The sequence below is a fragment of the Eubalaena glacialis genome, chromosome 15 (assembly GCF_028564815.1).
Source record: "Eubalaena glacialis isolate mEubGla1 chromosome 15, mEubGla1.1.hap2.+ XY, whole genome shotgun sequence".
In the NCBI taxonomy this organism is placed as follows: Eukaryota; Metazoa; Chordata; class Mammalia; order Artiodactyla; family Balaenidae; genus Eubalaena; species Eubalaena glacialis.
The window spans coordinates 26,152,685-26,172,594 of record NC_083730.1 but is presented as its reverse complement, the minus strand read 5'-3'; the positions used below and the strand labels follow the sequence as shown (position 1 = coordinate 26,172,594).

At 50.6% G+C, this 19,910-nt stretch overlaps 1 protein-coding gene across 5 annotated transcripts in view; it reads left to right on the top strand.

Annotated features, from left to right (window-relative positions):
* Positions 1 to 19,910, top strand: part of CTIF (cap binding complex dependent translation initiation factor) — a 311,678-nt gene that overhangs the window by 157,109 nt on the left and 134,659 nt on the right. For all 5 annotated transcript variants that reach the window (XM_061170212.1, XM_061170211.1, XM_061170208.1 and 2 more), the window contains one exon: positions 11,247 to 11,323. In XM_061170212.1, the coding sequence (XP_061026195.1) occupies positions 11,247 to 11,323 (77 nt within the window). The remainder of the gene's footprint in view (positions 1 to 11,246; positions 11,324 to 19,910) is intronic.

Sequence of the window (19,910 nt, the reverse complement as noted above, 5' to 3'; positions counted from 1 at the left end):
GGAGGCTGCAGAGCAGACCCTGTGTCTTTCCTGTGACCACTTGTACCTCTTGCCTTTCTAGACCATCTTCCTGCCTCTGGTCTGTAGCAACAGGAAGCTGTTACCTTTTTCAGGTCTGCAGCCTTCCCAGGACCCCCAGCAAAAGCCACTAATCAGGGAAGTGGCTAGCATCTGTCTGCCCCCGTTCCATTCTCATGTGGCTGTCCCTGTGTCATCGTGAGCCCAGGCGGCCTGCCTCCAGGACTCCTTCTGGACTCTTGGTCCTGGGCTTGTCACCTGGATGAGGCCCTGAGCCACTTGGTCTCATATGGTGTTTGACACAGAGAGAGTTATAGTCACCCTCCAATAGCCCTCCCTATACACTCACATACACACACACACACACACACACACACACACACACACACCCATCACAGGACTACACTGGTTGCAAATGGGAAACTTTTTTTTAAAATTTTATTTATTTTTTTATACAGCAGGTTCTTATTAGTTATCCATTTTATACACATCAGTGTATACATGTCAATCCCAATCGCCCAATTCTTCACAGCACCACCCCCACCACCCCACGGCTTTCCGCCCTTGGTGTCCATACGTTTGTTCTCTACATCTGTGTCTCTATTTCTGCCCTGCAGACAGGTTCATCTGTACCATTTTCTAGGTTCCACATATATGCATTAATATACAATATTTGTTTTTCTCTTTCTGACTTACTTCACTCTGTATAACAGTCTCTAGATGCATCCACGTCTCTACAAATGACCCAATTTCGTTCCTTTTTATGGCTGAGTAATATTCCATTGTATATATGTACCACATCTTTATCCATTCATCTGTCAATGGGCATTTAGGTTGCTTCCATGACCTGGCTATTGTAAATAGTGCTGCAATGAACATTGGGGTGCATGTGTCTTTTTGAATTACGGTTTTCTCTGGGTATATGCCCAGTAGTGGGATTGCTGGGTCATATGGTAATTCTATTTTTAGTTTTTTAAGGAACCTCCATACTGTTCTGCATAGTGACTGTATCAATTTACATTCCCACCAACAGTGCAGGAGGGTTCCCTTTTCTCCACACCCTCTCCAGCATTTGTTGTTTGTAGATTTTCTGATGATGTCCATTCTAACTGGTGTGAGGTGATACCTCATTGTAGTTTTGATTTGCATTTCTCTAATAATTAGTGATGTTGAGCAGCTTTTCATGTGCTTCTTGGCCATCTGTATGTCTTCTTTGGAGAAATGTCTATTTAGGTCTTCTGCCCAGTTTTGGATTGGGTTGTTTGTTTTTTTAATATTGAGCTGCATGCGCTGTTTATATATTTTGGAGATTAATCCTTTGTCCGATGATTCGTTTGCAAATATTTTCTCCCATTCTGAAGGTTGTCTTTTCGTCTTGTTTATGGTTTCCTTTGCTGTGCAAAAGCTTTTAAGTTTCATTAGGTCCCATTTGTTTATTTTTGTTTTTATTTCCATTACTCTAGGAGGTGGATCAAAAAATATCTTGCTGTGATTTATGTCAAAGAGTGTTCTTCCTATGTTTTCCTCTAAGAGTTTTATAGTGTCCGGTCTTACATTTAGGTCTCTAATCCATTTTGAGTTTATTTTTGTGTATGGTGTTAGGGAGTGTTCTAATTTCATCCTTTTACATGGAGCTGTCCAGTTTTCCCAGCACCACTTATTGAAGAGACTGTCTTTTCTCCATTGTATATCCTTGCCTCCTTTGTCATAGATTAGTTGACCATAGGTGCGTGGGTTTATCTCTGGGCTTTCTATCTTGTTCCATTGATCTATATTTCTGTTTTTGTGCCAGTACCATATTGTCTTGATTACTGTAGCTTTGTAGTATTGTCTGAAGTCAGGGAGTCTGATTCCTCCAGCTCCATTTTTTTCCCTCAAGACTGCTTTGGCTATTCGGGGTCTTTTGTGTCTCCATACAAATTTTAAGATTTTTTGTTCTAGTTCTGTAAAAAATGCCATTGGTAATTTGATAGGATTGCATTGAATCTGTAGATTGCTTTGGGTAGTATAGTCATTTTCCCAATATTGATTCTTCCAGTCCAAGAACATGGTATATCTCTCCATCTGTTTGTGTCATCTGACAGTGGTTGAAAAAGCAGCACTTTAGTAATTGTTTCCTTTACATTTTACACAATGTAACATAAAAACAATTTTCTAACATTTTTCTATTGGTTTGTAGTCCTGTCCTTTGTACCAATGTTCTCGCTTATTTTTGACAGTCGTGTTTGCTTTCCAGGACTTCATGGGTATACTAAGAACAACCGTAATAATACCTAAAGTTGTATCATGCTGAATTATTTAGGACTCTTTGGGTTGCAAGTGACAGAACCCCAACTCAAAATATATTTAAAGATAAATAGGGTAACTGATTGGCTCATGAAATCAAAGGAAGACAAGCAGTCATGACACAGGAGGCAAGAAAAGCAAATGTTTTCATCCACATTTTCCACAAGAAGGAGGAGAGGGCTGGGTGAGATAACTGCCCAGTGGTATCCAAGTTTGGCAACAGAGCTGGGGCCCAGGTTGCCTAAAGGCTGTGTGGGTTTATTAGTCAAGACTCTTGGCTGTTACAGTGAGAAACCCAACTTGAAGGAAAAAGGAGGGATGGGTTTTATTAGCTTAGTGCACCCAAGGAAGGCCACGTGCCAGCGACCTGGCCTCTGTAACCACACTACAGTGCAGGCACAGACCCCTGCGTGCTGGATAAATGCTGTGGGCTCGCACCCCAAAGGCTGCCACAGGCAAGATATTCATGTGCAGTCGACCCCACTAAACCCTGGCCAGAGAGCCTCAGTTAGGCTCCGTCTCTGGAAGAATGTCCAGTTCTTGTGGAGCCAGCATCCAGCCTTTCAGAGTGGGTGGCGGCTAGGTTCACAGTCCAGAGTGTGAGTGGGGGGCAGGGGTGGAGGCAGCGGGTGACGTTGGTGGCTCAGAGGCAGCCTCTGCATCTCTGCCCCGTCTACCTTTATCTTTGTTTTTATATTGGGACTCCAGCTGAGGTATTGTTCTTAAAAGGGTCTCTGCTGATTAAAAAAAATAAATTAAAAGAAAAGGTAGAAAATCACGGATTTAAACATGGTTTAGCCTCCCGCCTCCCACCTTTCTTTCTGAAACAGGTCGGCTTCTCTGAATAGCTGTGCAGCCTTGAGATTCCAGGAATTTTAGAAACATTACCTGTTTGTTTCAGCTTGGACGTGACCCACACATCCTGCCCATGTGGAGCTTGGTAGGATAACTTCTTAGAAGCTATGAAAAAACATGACCCTAGCAAGAGGAAGGCTCCATGGTTGAGACAAACTCTTTGTCAGAGGAGCTGTACTTGGTATTTTTATGGCCCCTTAGGTTGCCAAGTGCTATGTTTCCTTCATACCGTCGGCCCCCGTGTCAAGCCGGAGACAGGGACGTGGGGAGTCCCAGCTGGCTTGGCCTGAGTCTGTCCTCACTCTGTGGGGCTCCAGCTCCCTGGGCTTGCCCAGTGGGCACGGCAGAACCAACATCCAGTTCTTCTGAGTCACGGTTCATGGGGCCCTCCACTCTGGGCCATCTGGAATTTTCTGGAGAGAAAGAAGCCATTAGTTTCCATGTGTTTCAAAGCATCCTTGGGAGTGACAGGTAGGGCCAATATGCAAGCTTGTGAAGAAGAGGAGAGGGGCTGTGGTTTCCAAGAGGCCAGGTGGAGAGTCGGTATCCAGGAGAGATGGGGGCGGACGGGCGGGTCGCTGGAGAGGGTAGAGCTGGGGCCACAGGGCTTACCTGTCAGGAGACTGGTGTGTGTGGGAAAAGGCAGCTAATGTGTAGAAAAGAACCAAGTTCCAGGTGTCCTGGCAGTGGAGTCTTGCGATCCTGTATTTATTTCTGGTTGGAGTCACCTTGAGCACAGCTTTCGATGCCCCACTTGGAACCTCCCGCTGCTGCCTCACCTGGGCCGGGATCCGCAGCCTTCCCTTCCAGCTCCAGCATTTCCCAGCCGCATCACCTCCTACTGAAGGCCCGTCCAGGTCTACCACAGTCTGGGGGTCTTCACACAGCAGGAGGAAGGCTCTCTTGTATTTGTGTAATGCACTCTCCCTTTGCAAAGAGCTGGTGTGTGAGAAAGAGAGAGAATAGACCTGTGAGATAGTTAGGCCTGGATGATTTCTATCAGACCCTGGTCCAAGGTCAGTGGTCAGAGGTCACAGGTCACGGGAATATCAGGAGAATCTCCCTTGAAAGGAAAGTGGGCCTGGGGTTCCATGAAGCTGCTGGCCGTGGGACTGAGCTCTGTGGGGCACTTCTAAACCTCGTCCCGCAAGATTGAAGGGAAACCAGGCAGAGCAGTAGCCAGGGGCCCTGGCCCCACCAACCTGGGGAGTGAAGGGCAGGGTTAGCTTGGTGTCATGAACACCACCCCCTAGAGAGAGGGGGGCAGAGGCCTGCCGAAGGGGCCATGGCCAGGGTCATCACAGAGGTCACAGTGAGCACACACGGGCACGCACTCTGCCGGACAGACATGGGATGGCATCTGAACCAGCGCCCAGGGACACCAGCTCTCCATCCTCACGCCTGGTGGGCGGCACCATGGACAGAAATGGGGCCGTCCAACGGTGGCTCCAGCACAGGTCGGAGCTTGCGCTGAGCCACTTCCTCACTTGCTGGGACCCAGAGTGCATGGTCCGGCACCATGGGGTCAGAGGTGGGGCAGGAGGTGCCTTCTCATGCCCCCAGTGGTTCCACCTCCACATCTCTGCCCTGGTGCTGCAGGCTGAGTGACATCACAGTTGGGAGCGTGAGCCTTGGAGGCGGCAGGTACAGGCTGCTGCCAACTGGTTGGGTGGCCCTGAGGAACTTCCTGGACCTTACTGAGCCTCTCCTTCCTCCTTGGTAAAAACAGGTTGCCAACACGGTGAAATTACCTGGTGAGCACGTAACTTTCACAAATGCAACTCCATTTTGGCAAAGGAAATCCAGTTAGAAAAATGACCCTTTTTTAAAGCACAGATGATTTTGCCTACTCTTCCACCTGTATTCGTCCCCTGGCCCGGGAAGGGTGGGGGTGGGGGGGCAGGGTGCTGCCATAACAAAGTGCCAGCACGCTGTTGGCTTAGAACAAGAGCTATTTATTATCTCCTAGTTTTGGGTGCTGGAGCCACCATCAACTAGGTGGCTTAAAGCAACAGAAATTTACAGTCTCACAGTTCTAAAGGCTAGAAGTCAGAAGTCAAGGTGTCAGCAGGGCCACGCTCCCTCTGGAGGCTCTAGGGAAGAATCCTTTCTTGCCTCTCCTAGCTTCCGGTGGCTGCCAGCAATCCTCGCTGTTCCTTGGCTTGAAGCTGCATCCCTCCAAACATTGCTTCCATGTTCACATAGCCTTCTTCCCTCTGTCTCTGTCCAAATTTCCTTCTTCTTATAAGGACACCAGTCATTGGATTTAGGACCACCCTAATTTTGTATGACCTCATCGTAACTCCATCATATCTGCAAAGATCCTGTTTCCAAATAAGGTCGCATTCACCTGTACCCAGGGTTAAGACTCCAACTGATCTTTTGGGGGCACGCAATTCTACCCACTGTAGGGGTGGAGACACCGCACGCGACACTGTGGTCAGGAGCGCCCCCCTGGCCCTCGGAGCACCCGGTGCCTCTGTCTCCTCCTGTAGTGCCAGCGTGTCTCCACACAATCCACCTATGACCCTGGCGTGTGTTGGCCCGCAGTGGACGTTGTAACGTACCTTCTTCTTCTCCCTTGTGCTCCTGTCAACCCATTAGCACTCAGCGCAGGTACCACCCTGGCGAAGGCCTCCCTGACCCTTCTCCAAGCAAAGGTCCTCGTTCCTTCCTCGGGGCTGCCAGAAGCATCTATACAACCTCTACCGTGACGCACGGCATGCATCAGCTTGCTTATTTGTGTTCCCCTGAGCTCCTAGGGCTGGGACTGGGTCTCTTCATTCTGGTATTCCCATCTGATGCACCTGGCACATAGTAGGCCTTGAGAGCTGCTTGGGTGAAGAAGAACCAAGGATGGACAGATGGGTGGATGATGGCAAGTAACGGACAGCTCTCCCCTGACCACCGCCACAGCTGCCGCTCTCATCCCTTTGTCCTGCCTTGTTCTGCTCGATAGCATTTTTCATCATTGATCATATTATCTATTTATTTGTTTGTCATCTCTCTCCTTTCACTAGAATGTGTGCTCTGTAAAAACAAGCATTTTGCCTATTGCTCTTTCACTACTGTATCTGCAGTGCCTAAAACGACAGTATTTATAGGATGCGTGGTAGGATGGATGGATGGATGGATGGATGGGTGGATGGGGGAAGGGTGGATGGTTGGGCGGGTGGGGAAGTGTGGAGGGGTGGGGGGAGGGGAGCCTGGGGCTCAGTGGACATGCATCACGCTTATCACAGAGGCAGCTGGTCTCAGCGCCACCCGGCACACATGCTGCCTTGCCCAGCGTGCTTTCGTTGCCCTCCCTCCCATATCCTCACTCCCAGACCCAAGATATGTTTGTTTGTAGCTGTCGTCTCAGAGTAAGGCCCCTGCACTGCCGGTCTGCGGTCAGCAGCTCTGCTGCAGCTGCCTTTAATCCCCCAGAAATACCTGCCGTCCCAGGTGGTGAGGTATTAGCTTCAGCCTGCCCTGGAATGGGCAGATTTTACGTGACGGGTTTCAGCAGCCAGAGCAGTAACACGCTGCCCATCGTGCCACATCTTAGACCAGTGCTGACCTCTGGGACAGGAGAGAGAGAGACTGAGAGAGAGAGTGTGTGTGTGTGTGTTTCACGTGTCCTCTGCCCAAGCTGCACGCAGAAGGAGTATTATCTTCCCTCCCTCCCTGGAGAGGCTTGTTTTATATAATCTGCTTGTCTCCCAGGCCCACTTAGTTATTGAAAGTGGTCAGAGGTTAGACAGAGGGGAACTGCAGCCAGGTCTCAGAGCTAAAGGGAGAAGGGTTCCCATGCAGAGAGGTGGAGGAAGAGCAAGCAGGGCCTGGGTGGTCCAGGCTGATGCTACAGAGGCTCACCTGACTCCGACTGAGGAAACACACAAACCAGCTGGTAAACCAGAGGCTGGTGGGGCTCTTGTTTATTTGGGGGGAGGGGGGATGCTCATACCTGGACTGACGTCCAGATGGGGCTCTTTCAAAACATAGAATAGAAGAATTTATTGAGTAAAGAAATAGAGCAAAGACTACTGTATACTCTTTTTTTTTTTAGTTCTGTGACATTTTATTTTATTTAGTATACGTAACATGAGATCCACCCTCTTAAAAATATTTGTTTTGTTTTTTTATACTGTATACTCTTAAACAATCATTCGGACAAGCCTGATAAATTTCGCATTCTCCACTCAAGAGGTACATTCTATCTAAAAAGCAGGGAGGGGGTCACTGGTCTAAAGCCAGAACCCCATCACCCCTGGCCGGGCCTGGAAATACCAACTCATGTGCCTCCCCAGATTCCTTATTAGTCACTCTTGTCGTCGGATGCCCCTTGCCTACACGTACCACCCTCTCCAGCCCTTTCGTAGGAACTATGTTTTAGGGCAGCTGCTTTCTGTAGAGTAATTGAGTGAGAGGGGGGCACAGTTTTCACCGTGGCTGGATTTTTTTTTTCCAAAACACTTGCTATTGCCTCTACCTGGAATATGTTTTCCACCTTTTAAAAACTGAGATATAATTTACATGCCATAAAATTCACCCTTTAAAATATATGAGTAAATGGTTTTTAGTATCTTTATGAGATGGTGCAACAATTGCCACTGTCCAATTCCAGAATATTTTCATTATCCCCAGAAGAAACCTGGAGCCCATTGGCAGTCACTCCCCATTCTTTCTCTCCCCAGACACTGGCAACCTCTCATCTACTTTCCGTCTCTGCAGATTTGCCATTTCTGGACATTTCATAAAAATGAAATCAAACCATATGTGGTCTTTGATAGATTCACCCGTGCTGTAGCATGTATCAGAACTTCCTCTCTTTTTATAGCCATGTAATACTCCATTGTATGGAGCTACCACGTATTTATCCAAACATCAGTTATTGGACATTTGGGTTGTTTCCATTCTTGGCTATTATGAATACTACTGCTATGAACATTCATGTACAAGCCTCATCTCCCACCAATGGCTTTAAAGAACTTTTGCCAGCCTAGGCCAGCAGCTAATCTGATGGCAGATCGTGGCTAAGCACAGACTTTCTCCCTCTGTCTTCCTCTTTTGGCCTCATATTTGCCTCTCTTGATACCCAAATGCCCTTGTTTTGGGGGAAGTGTGGGCAGCATCTTGAGTTGTGTGTGTCACATGGTACCACCACCAGCTTGAGTTTGAAGAACTAAGTGGCTAATTGAAGAGGGTCCTCCAGTAAAGCTTGTATAAATACAGTGCACCCCATTTTATACAAGACCGTCTGAAAGTTCTACATAAGTGCCCCAGGGAAGGTGGCATTCATTCATTTATTCACCATGGTGCCAGTAGGCTGGGGCCCCAGGTGATCTTGTGGGTGGGACCAGTCCTCTATAGCACTGGCCTGGGTTATTCCTGGGGAGGGAAGACCTTCGAGGTGCAAGGCTTTGTTCTGTCACCTTTGTCACTTTGTTCAGCTGATTTCTGGCCTCCCACTGGGGTCTGCCAGCCTCAGGCCAAAGAGAACACAGGCAGAACTCCTCCATCCTTCCCCAGCACACCACCTGGTCACCAGGCTCGCTGCTAATTCCCTCCACCTTCCCTAACCTAAGCTTCCTACACCCTCCTCCCCTGCAAACCAACTCCACTGGACTCTCTCTGCCAAGACTGGGGGCCCCATGAGGAGAGGGACCAGAGCAGCCTTGCTTGTCCTGGCGCACTCGGCCCTGAGCAGAGTGTCAGGATGATGGGAGAAATGGTTCTGCTGCCGCTGATGATGATGGTGATGATGCCAACAATGGCAGTGACAACACCAGAGATACTTGCTGAGGTGTGCTGCATACCGGGCACTGCTCTACGTTCTTTACATGTTTATCAACACATTTAACCCTCACAGGGACCCCAGGAGGCTATTATTATCTCCATTTTACAGGTGTGGAAACTGAGGCACATAGAGGTTAGGTCACCTGCTCAAAGTCACATAGCCATCAAGAGGAAGAGCCAGGAGCTGGCAGTTCACAGTGTGGCTCCAGATCCCAGGCTTTTAACTACGATGATATTTTATATATGTACATACATATGTAGTAATTTGGAGGCGATAGATGGATGGACACAGCGGTCAGAGCAGTGGCTTCATTAGGGGTCCCGCATGCCCCTGGGGCACACTGAGTCCTGGCAGAGAGCTAGGACTCCATGCCGAGGCTGGGTCACCAGGGCAGCTCCCCTCTGCTGCAGCCCTGTGGCCGGGAGGGGGGGTGGGCAGGCCAGGATGCAGGTCAGAGCCCAGGACTCTGGGGCCCAGACAGGGGAGCCTGGCACCTTCTGAGCTCGTGGAAGGCCAAGTGTCCCGACAGCTCCCTCGGCCCGGCCTCAGAGCTCAGCTCCCCATCCAGGCTCGGCTTCCTTCCATTGTCTCCACGGGGCACGCCCAGTGTGTTCCTGTGGTGACCTGAGGCCGGAGGGAGGGAAGGGGCCAGCCCGGAGCTGGGTGAGGGTGGGAGAGGGGAAATGAGAGGGGAAGACTTGCTGTTTTTCCTTGTTTGTGTTTTGTATTAAAGAAAGCAAATAATATCCTTTGAGAAAACCATTAAACAAAGCACATCCTAAAGCAGGAGAGGCCCATTGTGCCTGCCCGAGCCAGAATTCATTCATGCCTTCTTGGTCCGATTGTTGCAACCAAGAGACAGGGTGTGAGGGAGGGACTGTCAATATAAATAATATAAATTAAATAAAATAAAATTTGAAATATGCCCTTCCCTCCCTGGACTCAATAGGAGTCTCGGCCAAGCGTCTGAAAGGCCAAGGTCCCCGTGTCCTCCTGAGCCTGTTGTCCTCCCCGTGCCCGCCCCAGGAAGCACCTCAAGACTGGCCGGGCTGCCCATGTCCAGGGCTGCTTAGCCCTGTGGCTGGGGGCTAAGCCCTGAGAAGGCAGCCCAGCAGGACCCTCCGCTAGGAGCCCAGATCCAGAGGACTGCATGTGCCCTTGCCATGGAGCGGGTCTGGGCTTCTGTCTCCCTGTCTGTAAAGTGCGTGGGGGGCGGGTGCTAAATGGGCTCTCACTATGCCCTCTCCAGCACACTGGGCCCCGTCACACCCTCTGACCCTGTGCACGCCCAGGGCCTTGTGGGCAGCGTGGGGGCCACGCTCAGGCTATGGTTTCTGCATCAGGACCCATACCCAGGTGTCCCAGGCCCAAGCCAGGCCTCCAGGCCTACGACCCTCAACCCCTCCCACCTCACCCCAGCCTGCCCATAATGGAATGGCAGTGCTTTCCCATGTCCCACCAGAACACACTTTTCTGGGGGGAGGGAAATGGTAAGAAGAGAGCTGGCCATCAGCCCAACTTCTGCAAATAATTCTGCCTGTGGCCCAGCATTTGCAAGATCAACCCTGCATTATGAATAGAGGGTCTCCCTCCCACCTTGATATAAATATATACATAGCTGTTATCATGATGACAATATGCAAAAGACCATCTTTAGGATTTTCCCCAGTTAAAAGTTTAAAAAAAGCATTTAGCTATTTGCATGTTTCCTCTAAATATACCCCAGGAGTATAAGTAACAAAGATCTTGGGTAAAAATTGCATGAGGCATCCTGGTCTAGGATGAGGAGACCTGGGTCCTAGCACATTCCCTCTGCATGAGGCTCAGGATTTGCAAGGAGGCTGCATCTCCTTGGTCCTCTCAACAGCTCAGAGAAGATATTAACATTCCCATTGTGTTAGGAAGCTTGATGTTAGAGGGCCAACTTGTCCTCCATCAGCCAGTGATTCCAGGATCTAATTCTCTTGTTAATTCTCTGCTAGACCTTGAACTGGCTCATCCACCTCTCTGGACCTGAGTGTTCCCATCTGTAATTTGAGTGACTGGATATGACAAATTCTAGGGACCCCTTTGTGTCCCCACTGTCCTTTGGTTCTATAATTCCAGCATTATCACCTGGTGGGAAATTCATTAACTCTAGTGTTCTCCATTTTTCAGCCTGGATTTGGTGGTCAGAGTCTAGCCTTTCCAAACTCTCGATTTCGTTTCGTCATAGGTGGTGTTGTAGTTAGTTCAGACCTGGAAGTTCTTTGCTCTCTTTCAGAAGATTTACTGACAATCCTCTCTTCCTCCCCCAAACACACAGGGCTACCACCCGATGCCCCATGAGGTGGAGATTGCGCACACGAAGAAGTTGTTCCGGAGGAGGAGAAATGACCGAAGGTAGGAGACTCTCCGTCGCCAGCTTTGGGTTTTCTCCGCCTCTGCTGGCCCTTCTGGAGCTACAGTCCTGTCCTGTGTTTGGCTTTTCCTGGTCATCAGCTGATGCAACAAGAGGCGACATAGGCTCAGTGGGCTGGTGACCGGGGGCGGCGGCGGCTGCCCGCCTCTTGGTTGGCCCTGGGATTGGATCTATTCAGGAGTCCAGGGCAGGTTTGGCAGTTCAGGAAGAGAAAAGCTCTTTCCACTGACCATGCAACAACAGTAGCAGTCCTCAGGGCACCAGGACCTGCCGACGTGTGTTTTGAGACACAGCCTCCAGGAGGCTCTGGAGCTCACAGTTCCAGGACTGTCTTTCCTCTGCCCTGTCCTGGGAGCCGTCCCTGGCCCGTGCTGGGTTCTGCTGTGACAGCGACACACAGATCAGAACTGCACGTGCTGCTTCTCTCGAATGCCTGTGGGGTTGGGGCTCACTTAAACTAAAGCAGAAACCAGGATCTCCCCTGGCATCCAGCAGAGGGCTGGGTGACAGCAAGGGGCCAGAAAAAGTGCCTGGGGTAGCCCTGGATAGGAACAAACAGCTGAGGTTGGGCGTCTGGGAGGCTGAGCCTTTGTTTCCTTAAAGGCTGTCTGACAGGGAAAGGTCTTCAAGGAGCATTCCAAATGGAAGAGTCCAGGTGCAGAACAGTGTTTTAGTATGTGGCCATTTGTGCAAAAGCAGGGTTAGAGTATTTGTTTGTTTGTTTGTTGGAATGTGCATAAATGATTTCTGGATGGAAATGAGAGAGGGAGCGGGGAGGAAGAGAAAGAGGGAAGCGAGGAAGGAAGGGAGGGAGGGACGGAGGAAGGAAGGCTTCTGCTTGAAGAATTAAAATGAGGTTCTCCTCTACAGGGAATTTCTTCTTAGTTAAAGGTGATGGCTTGTGGTTTTACCTTTAATGAACAGAGCATGTTCTCAAGAGAGCCAAAAAAAAAGCCCACTCAACATGCTTCCTCAGAATACTAGAAACGCCTCTTCTTGTGCAGCTTCCTGGAGACTAGGGCTGCCCAGGGTCCCTGATCCCTCCCTCTACACGCGGGCCCTGAACGAGGCGTTTTGGGTGGTGGCCGCAGCTCAGGGTGGATGGAGGACCAGGCCCCCGGAATGTCATCAGCTGGTGGATTTAGTGGAACCAAAACAGCCCCAGAGGACAGTGAGTGTACAGCCATCTGGGAGGAAGGCAGTCCGGGCTTAGAAACCACCAGGCACTTTATGTAGTGGCGTCAAAAGGGGAAACTGAGCAGGGAGAGTTGGACCAAGCCTATTCCTGGCCTGACCAGATTGTAGTCATCGCACTGTGTGTGCTGCCTTCTTGTTGCGCGGCTTCATGGAGGCTAATTCCTGATTGCTGGGTTCCCCGCAGAGAGAAGAAGTAGGGAGCACCCCCTAAAGGAGGAATGGGGTTCACAGGGGACTGGGAGGTGTCAGGAAGAGCAGAGGCTGGCTGTCGCTCCTCCCCTGCCCTGTGGTCCCCAGAGTGTGTGTGGAGGTGCGGGGAGTCCCCGAGCTTCCGTAGGAGAAGTCACCCTGTGGGCCCAGGCAAGGGCAGGCTGCTCTCAGCGTCCAGATCAGCCGCGCCTCCGCTTGTGGGCCAGGTCACCTCACTCAGCAGGAGCCCCTGGACAGTGCAGGTCTCCGGAAAGCAGCGGCGTGACCCAGGAATGTAGGAAAAGGAGCGTGACATGCAGGCACCGGGAAGCCGGCCTTCCGCTGAGCCTCACTTGTGTTAACAAATGCCCAGTTAGGTCAGCACACCTCGCAAAGGATGTGGACCCGGGACTGGGTCCAAAGCAAGGCAATAAAGATGATTAAAGGGATGGAAAGTATGTCCTGTGAGGAGAGGCTAACGGGCCAGGGCCAGGGAAGAGGAGGCTGCAGGGAAAGGACGTGCATGCCAGTAAACTCTTGAAAGATTTATACTGAGCGCCGAGGAGCGGCCGCCCACCTTCCCCGGGACCCAAACTGCAGGAAATCAGCTGAAATGAAAGGAGAGAGTGTTCCTCTGGACCAAAGACGGACTCAAGCAACAAACGTCTTGACCATCAGGGGCTCGGACTCTGCCATTCAGCGTGGCAGACACGCGTTGAGCCTGTGCTGTGTGCCGGTCGGGGCCCCGCCTTTAGTCACAATCTGGAATATGGTGCAGGCCAACACTCAGCCGTCACAGAGTCCCCAGGCAATGGGGACTTTCAGGAGAAGAGCAGGCAGCCGGACACTTTAAGGACCTCTTTGTCTGAAAGCAGGCAGCCAGCACCAGGGGCCTCCCGAGTCCTCCTTGGTGGAGCGTGTGATTCTGGCATTTGAGGAACGGCTACAGAATATTATCCAGTCAACCCTAACCTTCCAGCTGATGATAGATAGTCATGGCCTTGCTGAGCCCCAAACCTTTATATTTGACCTTGATAGTTAACACTTTTGTACAGCAGGTTAACCTTCCTAGTAGTGAGGCTTGCATTCCCTGGTGGCAGAGGGGGAGGTGACCAGAATCAGATGTGGTGGCCAAGGGCACAGCCAGCATCTATCTGTGTCATGCCTCTGATCTCTCCCCCTCTGCTGCAAGGGAGAAAAGGTACTGTTTCCCCTTTTAACAGATGGAATAGCTGAGGCCAGGGACACTAGCCAACATTGTTCAGCTAAGTAGCAGAGCTGAACTCGCCCCTGCTGACTGCAGCTCTCAGCCTTTTCGACTCCACAGCCTCAGGTGGACCTTTGACCTAGAAAAAGCCAAGAGCAGGGAGCTGGTGGGTGCATAATTAGGAGGGTGGCTGCAGTGTCACATGAAGGGAGGTGGCCCGCTCCATCCCCCTGGTGTCTCTGAGGCTCTCCCTGAAGGCCTGCAGGGCTCTGCGGCCTTCCATCTGACTGCAGAGGACCTGGTGTCTGATCGCTGCAAACTCTCGGCAGCTCGGCAGGTTGTTGAACCTGGGGGTCTGTGCTACCCCACAGCCTGTAGCAGGAATTTCTAAACTGGGCTCTAGAGCCCTAGTCTTGACAGAAGTCTAGATTATATTCCTAGTTCCCGGTGGCCTCTTGAGGTCTTGAGTGTGCCCTTAACTGCTTTTATTCTCTGATGTCCGAGGCATATGCCGTGGAATTAGATGCCGGATGTGAATGCCACCTTTCCTACTCGTTAACTCCGTGATTTTGGCAAATTACTCTATACCTTGAAAACTTTATTTCCTCTTCTGTAAAATGGGTTCATTAATTGGGAGGCTTAACCAAGCTCATCCTTGTAGGGCACCGGGAAATGGTCTTAGTGTCAGCTAAGATCACAGGGGGATCCGAGGTGCTCAGAAAACACTGTAAGGTGACAGTGGAGTGCAGATGTCTGCGGTGGCAGGGTGCAGGGGCGGGGCTATTGTCCCAAATCCCCATGAGTGCCGGGTTTGCTTGAGCCCAGGGAGCTTTCCTTGCATCATCTCCAGGGGCAGGGCACCCAGGGTCCATTGTTCCTTCTCAGGGATCAACTTTTAAAGCTTTGCTCCCACTGTCGGGGCTGGCGGGGAAGGAGGGCCCCTCTAGAGCAGCCATCTGCAGACTCTGCTCCCACATTCTGTGCGCTGCTTCGAGGGCCTCTGTGTCTAAAATTGAGTTGTGGGCGTCTTTTCCTCATTTTGCAAAAAAAAAAAAAAAAAAAGGTTAAGCTCGTGAACAGTTCAAAAGTTTTCTCCTTTAAAATGGTCTCAAAACATGGACAACTGGTAACCACTTGTTGATTTTGCAGAACTAATCGAGGATGTTTGCTGATTTCAGACAAAATTATGCATTTCATGATATGAATGTACTAAATGAGTATTTCATACATTCCTGAAAGAGCAACATGCCTCCGGTTGCTCTGTCCCCACCCAAGCCAGAGACCTGCCGACTGGAAGGGGGTCCGCTGAGGTTCGTCTTCTGCCCTGAGCTCCTTACCCTCAGGATGCAGGGCAGAGGGGCAAACTCTGGAAGGCTGAGTCCCGGCCATGCCGGTGACCCACTGCCTGTGTTGACCTTGAGTGAGGTCTCACCTCTGGGGGGATGCAGGGGTTTTCTCTACTCCCCCTACCCCTGCTCCATTTGAAGAGATGGACATCTGAGGCCATGAATGAAGGTCATGGTCTGTGCTCCCTGGGAAGCAGAGTCTGGGATGGAGATTATTGGGCAGGACACTTACTAAGGAGTGCCCTTGGGGTCACGGAAAGGGAGGGGAGCAGGATTGGGCAGAGGGAGGAGGTGGGCTGCAGCGCAGTCTGGGTGGGGAGTTCTGATTCTACGGGAAGTTCTGAAGTTGGGGTGACTCTTTAGAGTTGTCCCAAGATGGAGAGAAGGGGCAGGTCTTTGTATCCCTATGTCTGCTCTAGTCATCAGATGGGGCGTGCCTTGACCTTGAGCCAGCAGCTCTCTGCCCCAGACAATTTCTGTAGAGCTGATCGCTGAGGGCTGTCTGCCACAGCGCATCCAGCAGCCAGGGGCGAGTGTGTCATTTCTGAGCAGGGCCCGGGGTGGCACATCACAGTGAACACCACAGTGAAGCACTCTTTAACTCTCCAACTAGGATTGATGGGGCAGTGCTCTGTGCTACATTCCATGCTGCAGAGAAACCAGAGAAGTGCCAGGAGTGGTCCCTGGTCTCAAGGGCCTGAGGTAGAGCTTGCACAACTGGCCTCAGAAGCCACCAGAACATGGTGCACGACTATGTAGCATCCATGTGTTCCCGCCAGGAGATTCAAAGAAAGGAGTCAGCGAGAGTGGTTACAGAATGCTTCCTGAGGAGGTGGGCATTGAATTAGCCATGAGTCACGAGGGGGATTTGGAAGGGAGATGGGAGGACATTAGGGTGAGACTGTGAAAGCCTCAGTGAAACAGATGTGGGAACCAGGGATTCCCACCGCCCTGGATGTCGCTCCCACAAAACTCCCTAGAAACAGAGCCGGATGGGTGGAGCTCACTGCTGCCACTACCCGCAACTGAACTAAAGAGAAGAGAAAAGCTGGAGCTCCTGGCTCCTGACGGGGCCCAGCCCAGACGTTAGAAGTCCCAGTAGACCCCGCAGGCTCCAGAGCTGGCCTCCTAACAGTGAGAGTGGGGCAGCTAATGGAAGCATTAGGGGTCCATCGCACGATGCCCGTGCGGCTGGGGAGACAGGATAGCCATTCTCCAAATTAATTTGTTTCATTAAGTGAGGTCTCAGAACAGTTAATTTACTCCATGTGCAAAGCAGATTTGAAAAGAAGGAAAGAATGGCACAGTCATCGCCAGCTAGTATCAGATGGCTCTGCTGGGCGAGAGGCAGGAGAGCAAGCTGTCCCCACATCTGAGTGCCACCCCCTCCCTGGGTCCCCAGATGGTGCAGTCGGGCCACAGCCTGGACGCTGCAGGGTGAGCAGAGCCCCCAGCAGCTCTTGCTGCCTCTGTCCTATGATCGACCATGACAGTGGCTTGCTGTCCTCTAACCGTAGAACCAATTTACAATCTCATTTCTCCGTCTCCTCCTCTGCCACCATGTGCCCAAACCCTCCCTGGGTGCCAGGCTCTTTCCCTGGGGACAATGTTAGAGCCAGCCATCAGATTTGATTTTGCAAGCTTTCCGTGACATCATCTAGGTCATTGATAAAAATGAACAGGGCATCTGGAATTAATGGTGATGGATATGCAATTTTGGGAAGATTCTAAAAACCCTGGATTTTGTGATTTAAAAGGGTAGATTTTGTGGTAAGTGAATTATATCTCAAATTTTTTATAAGTTTTTTTTTAATGGATAAGGCAGGTCCCAGGATGGAGTGATAGGGCAAGCCTCTGTAAACACTCCTTAATCTTGGTGTTTGCAGGGTTCCCCAAGTGTATCAGGAGAGTAACCCTTTCAAGGACGTAGATTTGGTCTGGGCCTGACTTGGTCTGTGTGACTGTGTGCTAGCTATTAGTGGTTACATCTTTTCTTCCAGATCATTGGCTTGGCAGTCTCCTTAGGAGAGATGATATCTATATTTTTCTGATTTTAAAAAATTGGAACTGTATACACATAGCTGCAGTCTCTAGCACTTTGTTCCTCAGAAGTAGTCAGGGACTATTTATGACCTCACGTGCAAAGCTGTCTTTTTCTGGACCATATTGTTCCATCCCTTGGGCAAGAAGATGAGCACTCAGAGTGTCTGTCTGTCTCCCAGGATTTCCTCCAAGGCCCTCGGCAACGTACTGAGGATGCTTTAGCGGGGTCTACCTTTCCTGGTCCAACACATGTTCTCTGACAGAAGGCGGACCTTTCTCTCAGCGGCCCCCTTAATTCTACATCATCCTCCCCATCTGCAGACTCATGCTTGCCTCCTCCTTCTCACTCTAAATACAAAAACTTAATTTTAGAATTGTCATTAATGCTTGTTGAGCCCACTCCTCGACACACTCTGACAGCTCTACCCCACCCTTTGATGGTCATCACTGGCTACAGGAGACCCCTCATTCCCTTCTAGAATTCACCTTACCCTCCTCCTCTTCACGCTGCGCTTATGGGCAGGGACCCTGGGGGATGCCAGTGCCACTTAAAATCTTGTCTCTAAGTCACAGTTGCTTTCCGGAACTTGCCATTCCCATTAGCACCTCACATCACTCCTGCAGTCATGGACTCCTTCATCGACAAAGATGACTAAGCCCCAGACCTTGCCCACCGGGAACTGATCAGAAATTCATCTAGTTCAGAGTCCAGATCCATCCATCCATCCGCTCCTTCACAGGAGTCGTTAAGGTAGCCCTTTGGGAAGTACAGTCAATCCTCATTACTCGTGGATTCTATATTTGCAAATTTGCCTCTCGTTAAAATGATTTGTTATGTGTGATTTAGTCAATACAGTGCTTTCACAGTCATTCCTGGACACTCCCAGAGCGGTGAAACACTTGAGTCACCTGACACACATGTTCCCAGCTGAGGTTGGACCAGGAGACCTCTGCCTTCTTGCTCCAGCTCTCATATTGTAAAGCAGTGGCTTTGCGTGATCTATTTAGTGCCATGTTTTTTGCGTTGATGTGCTTTTCATGGGTGAATTTGCAGTTTAAAATGGCCCCTAAGCATAGCACTGAAGTGCTGTCTTCGTTCCAAAGTACAGGGAGGCTGTGAAGTGCCTGATGGAGAAAATACGTGTGTTAGATGAGCTTCGTTCCGGCCAGAGTGGTAGTGCTGTTGGGGGTGAGCTCAGTGTTAATGAATCAACAATATATATTAAATAAGGTGTCCTTAAACCAAAACACACATAAAGTGGGGTTATCTTTGATCAACTGGAGAAAATGTGACCGGAGGCTCGCAGGAACCTAACCCTGTCTTTCTTCTGGGAGCAGTGGTTCGGTGTGCAGTGTAGTTATACAGTTATATAGAGCATGACTTCTGTGAATAATGAAAATGGACTGTGCTTGCCCTTAAAAACAGGGGGAGAGATGCTGAAGATAAAGGACTATGTTGTGAGTGATGGGGTTTTAGGCTGAGCAGTTTATCTTGTCTGAGTGGCGGTAGCAGAGATGGGGGGGGATAGAAGGAGGGAGCGGGAGACGCTTCCTCCACGGTTGTCGCCTGGCTTGGGTCGCACTGAGGGGACCGCTGCTTCATTTGCCCTATCCTGGGATGACACCATCCCCAAGCCCTCCAGACAGCTCAGCCCTGAAGTGACCATTATTGTCATCCTGTCATCAGGAGCCCAGGGAACAGTGAGACAGATTACACTCCCATTGCCTGCGGTTTGTCTTTATATCGCAGCAAGGAAATTGCCCTCATTAAGTTCCTGCTAAAGATAGATAAGAAAATGGGACAGGCAAACCCCTACCTGGCAGGCAGCCCTGTCAGATTCTAAGCAAAATGAGTCAGATAGGAATTATTTTTAGGCTCCTTCTCCTCCTCCCCCACACCCACCCCCAAGCTCTCTTGGAAGGAAGAGCAGCTCATTTCTTGAAGCCAGATGTCCAGGTCTGTGCTTGATTGACATGGAGGGCCTTGGTATGCCTAGAGAAGACCCTGGCCTTTGTACGAGCCATGACGGCCAGATCATCCTTTGGACAATGCGCGCCTCACCTGGCGCTCATGGGCAGACCAGGCTGCCGAGAGGGCCCTGAAGGTTGGCCGACAACTCACCCTTTCCTGCCCCTCTTTCCTGGCACGTGCTCCGTGCTCAGAAGCTGCTCTCAGCATCACACTTCATGGGAAAGTAAACCAGTCCCTGGGGTCCCTCTCCCGGGGAAGGACCAGCAAGTCCACGGGCCCAGGGCCCACATCCGTGCATGGCCATCTTGTGCCTTTTGGCAGAGCTCCTGGTGCCGGGCCAGCCTGCCCTCCCAGTCTGTGCCCACTGCTGGGAAGCTGAGAGCTGCTGCTTCTTGCTTGCTCTCTGCTCCTCTTTTCAGCTATTGGGGTTCATCCAGACCCCTTAAGCCCTAGACGGCAAAGGAGGGAGACCTGGGGGCAAGGAAGCTGACAGAAAAGGAGGCAAGGGTGCATGCCTAGTGGCTTGGAGAGCAGGAGGGATGCTAACTAGGAAAGTGGCCATAGAGAGATAAATGCCATCTCCACCGGGTCTGTGCCTGGGACAGGAAATAGAA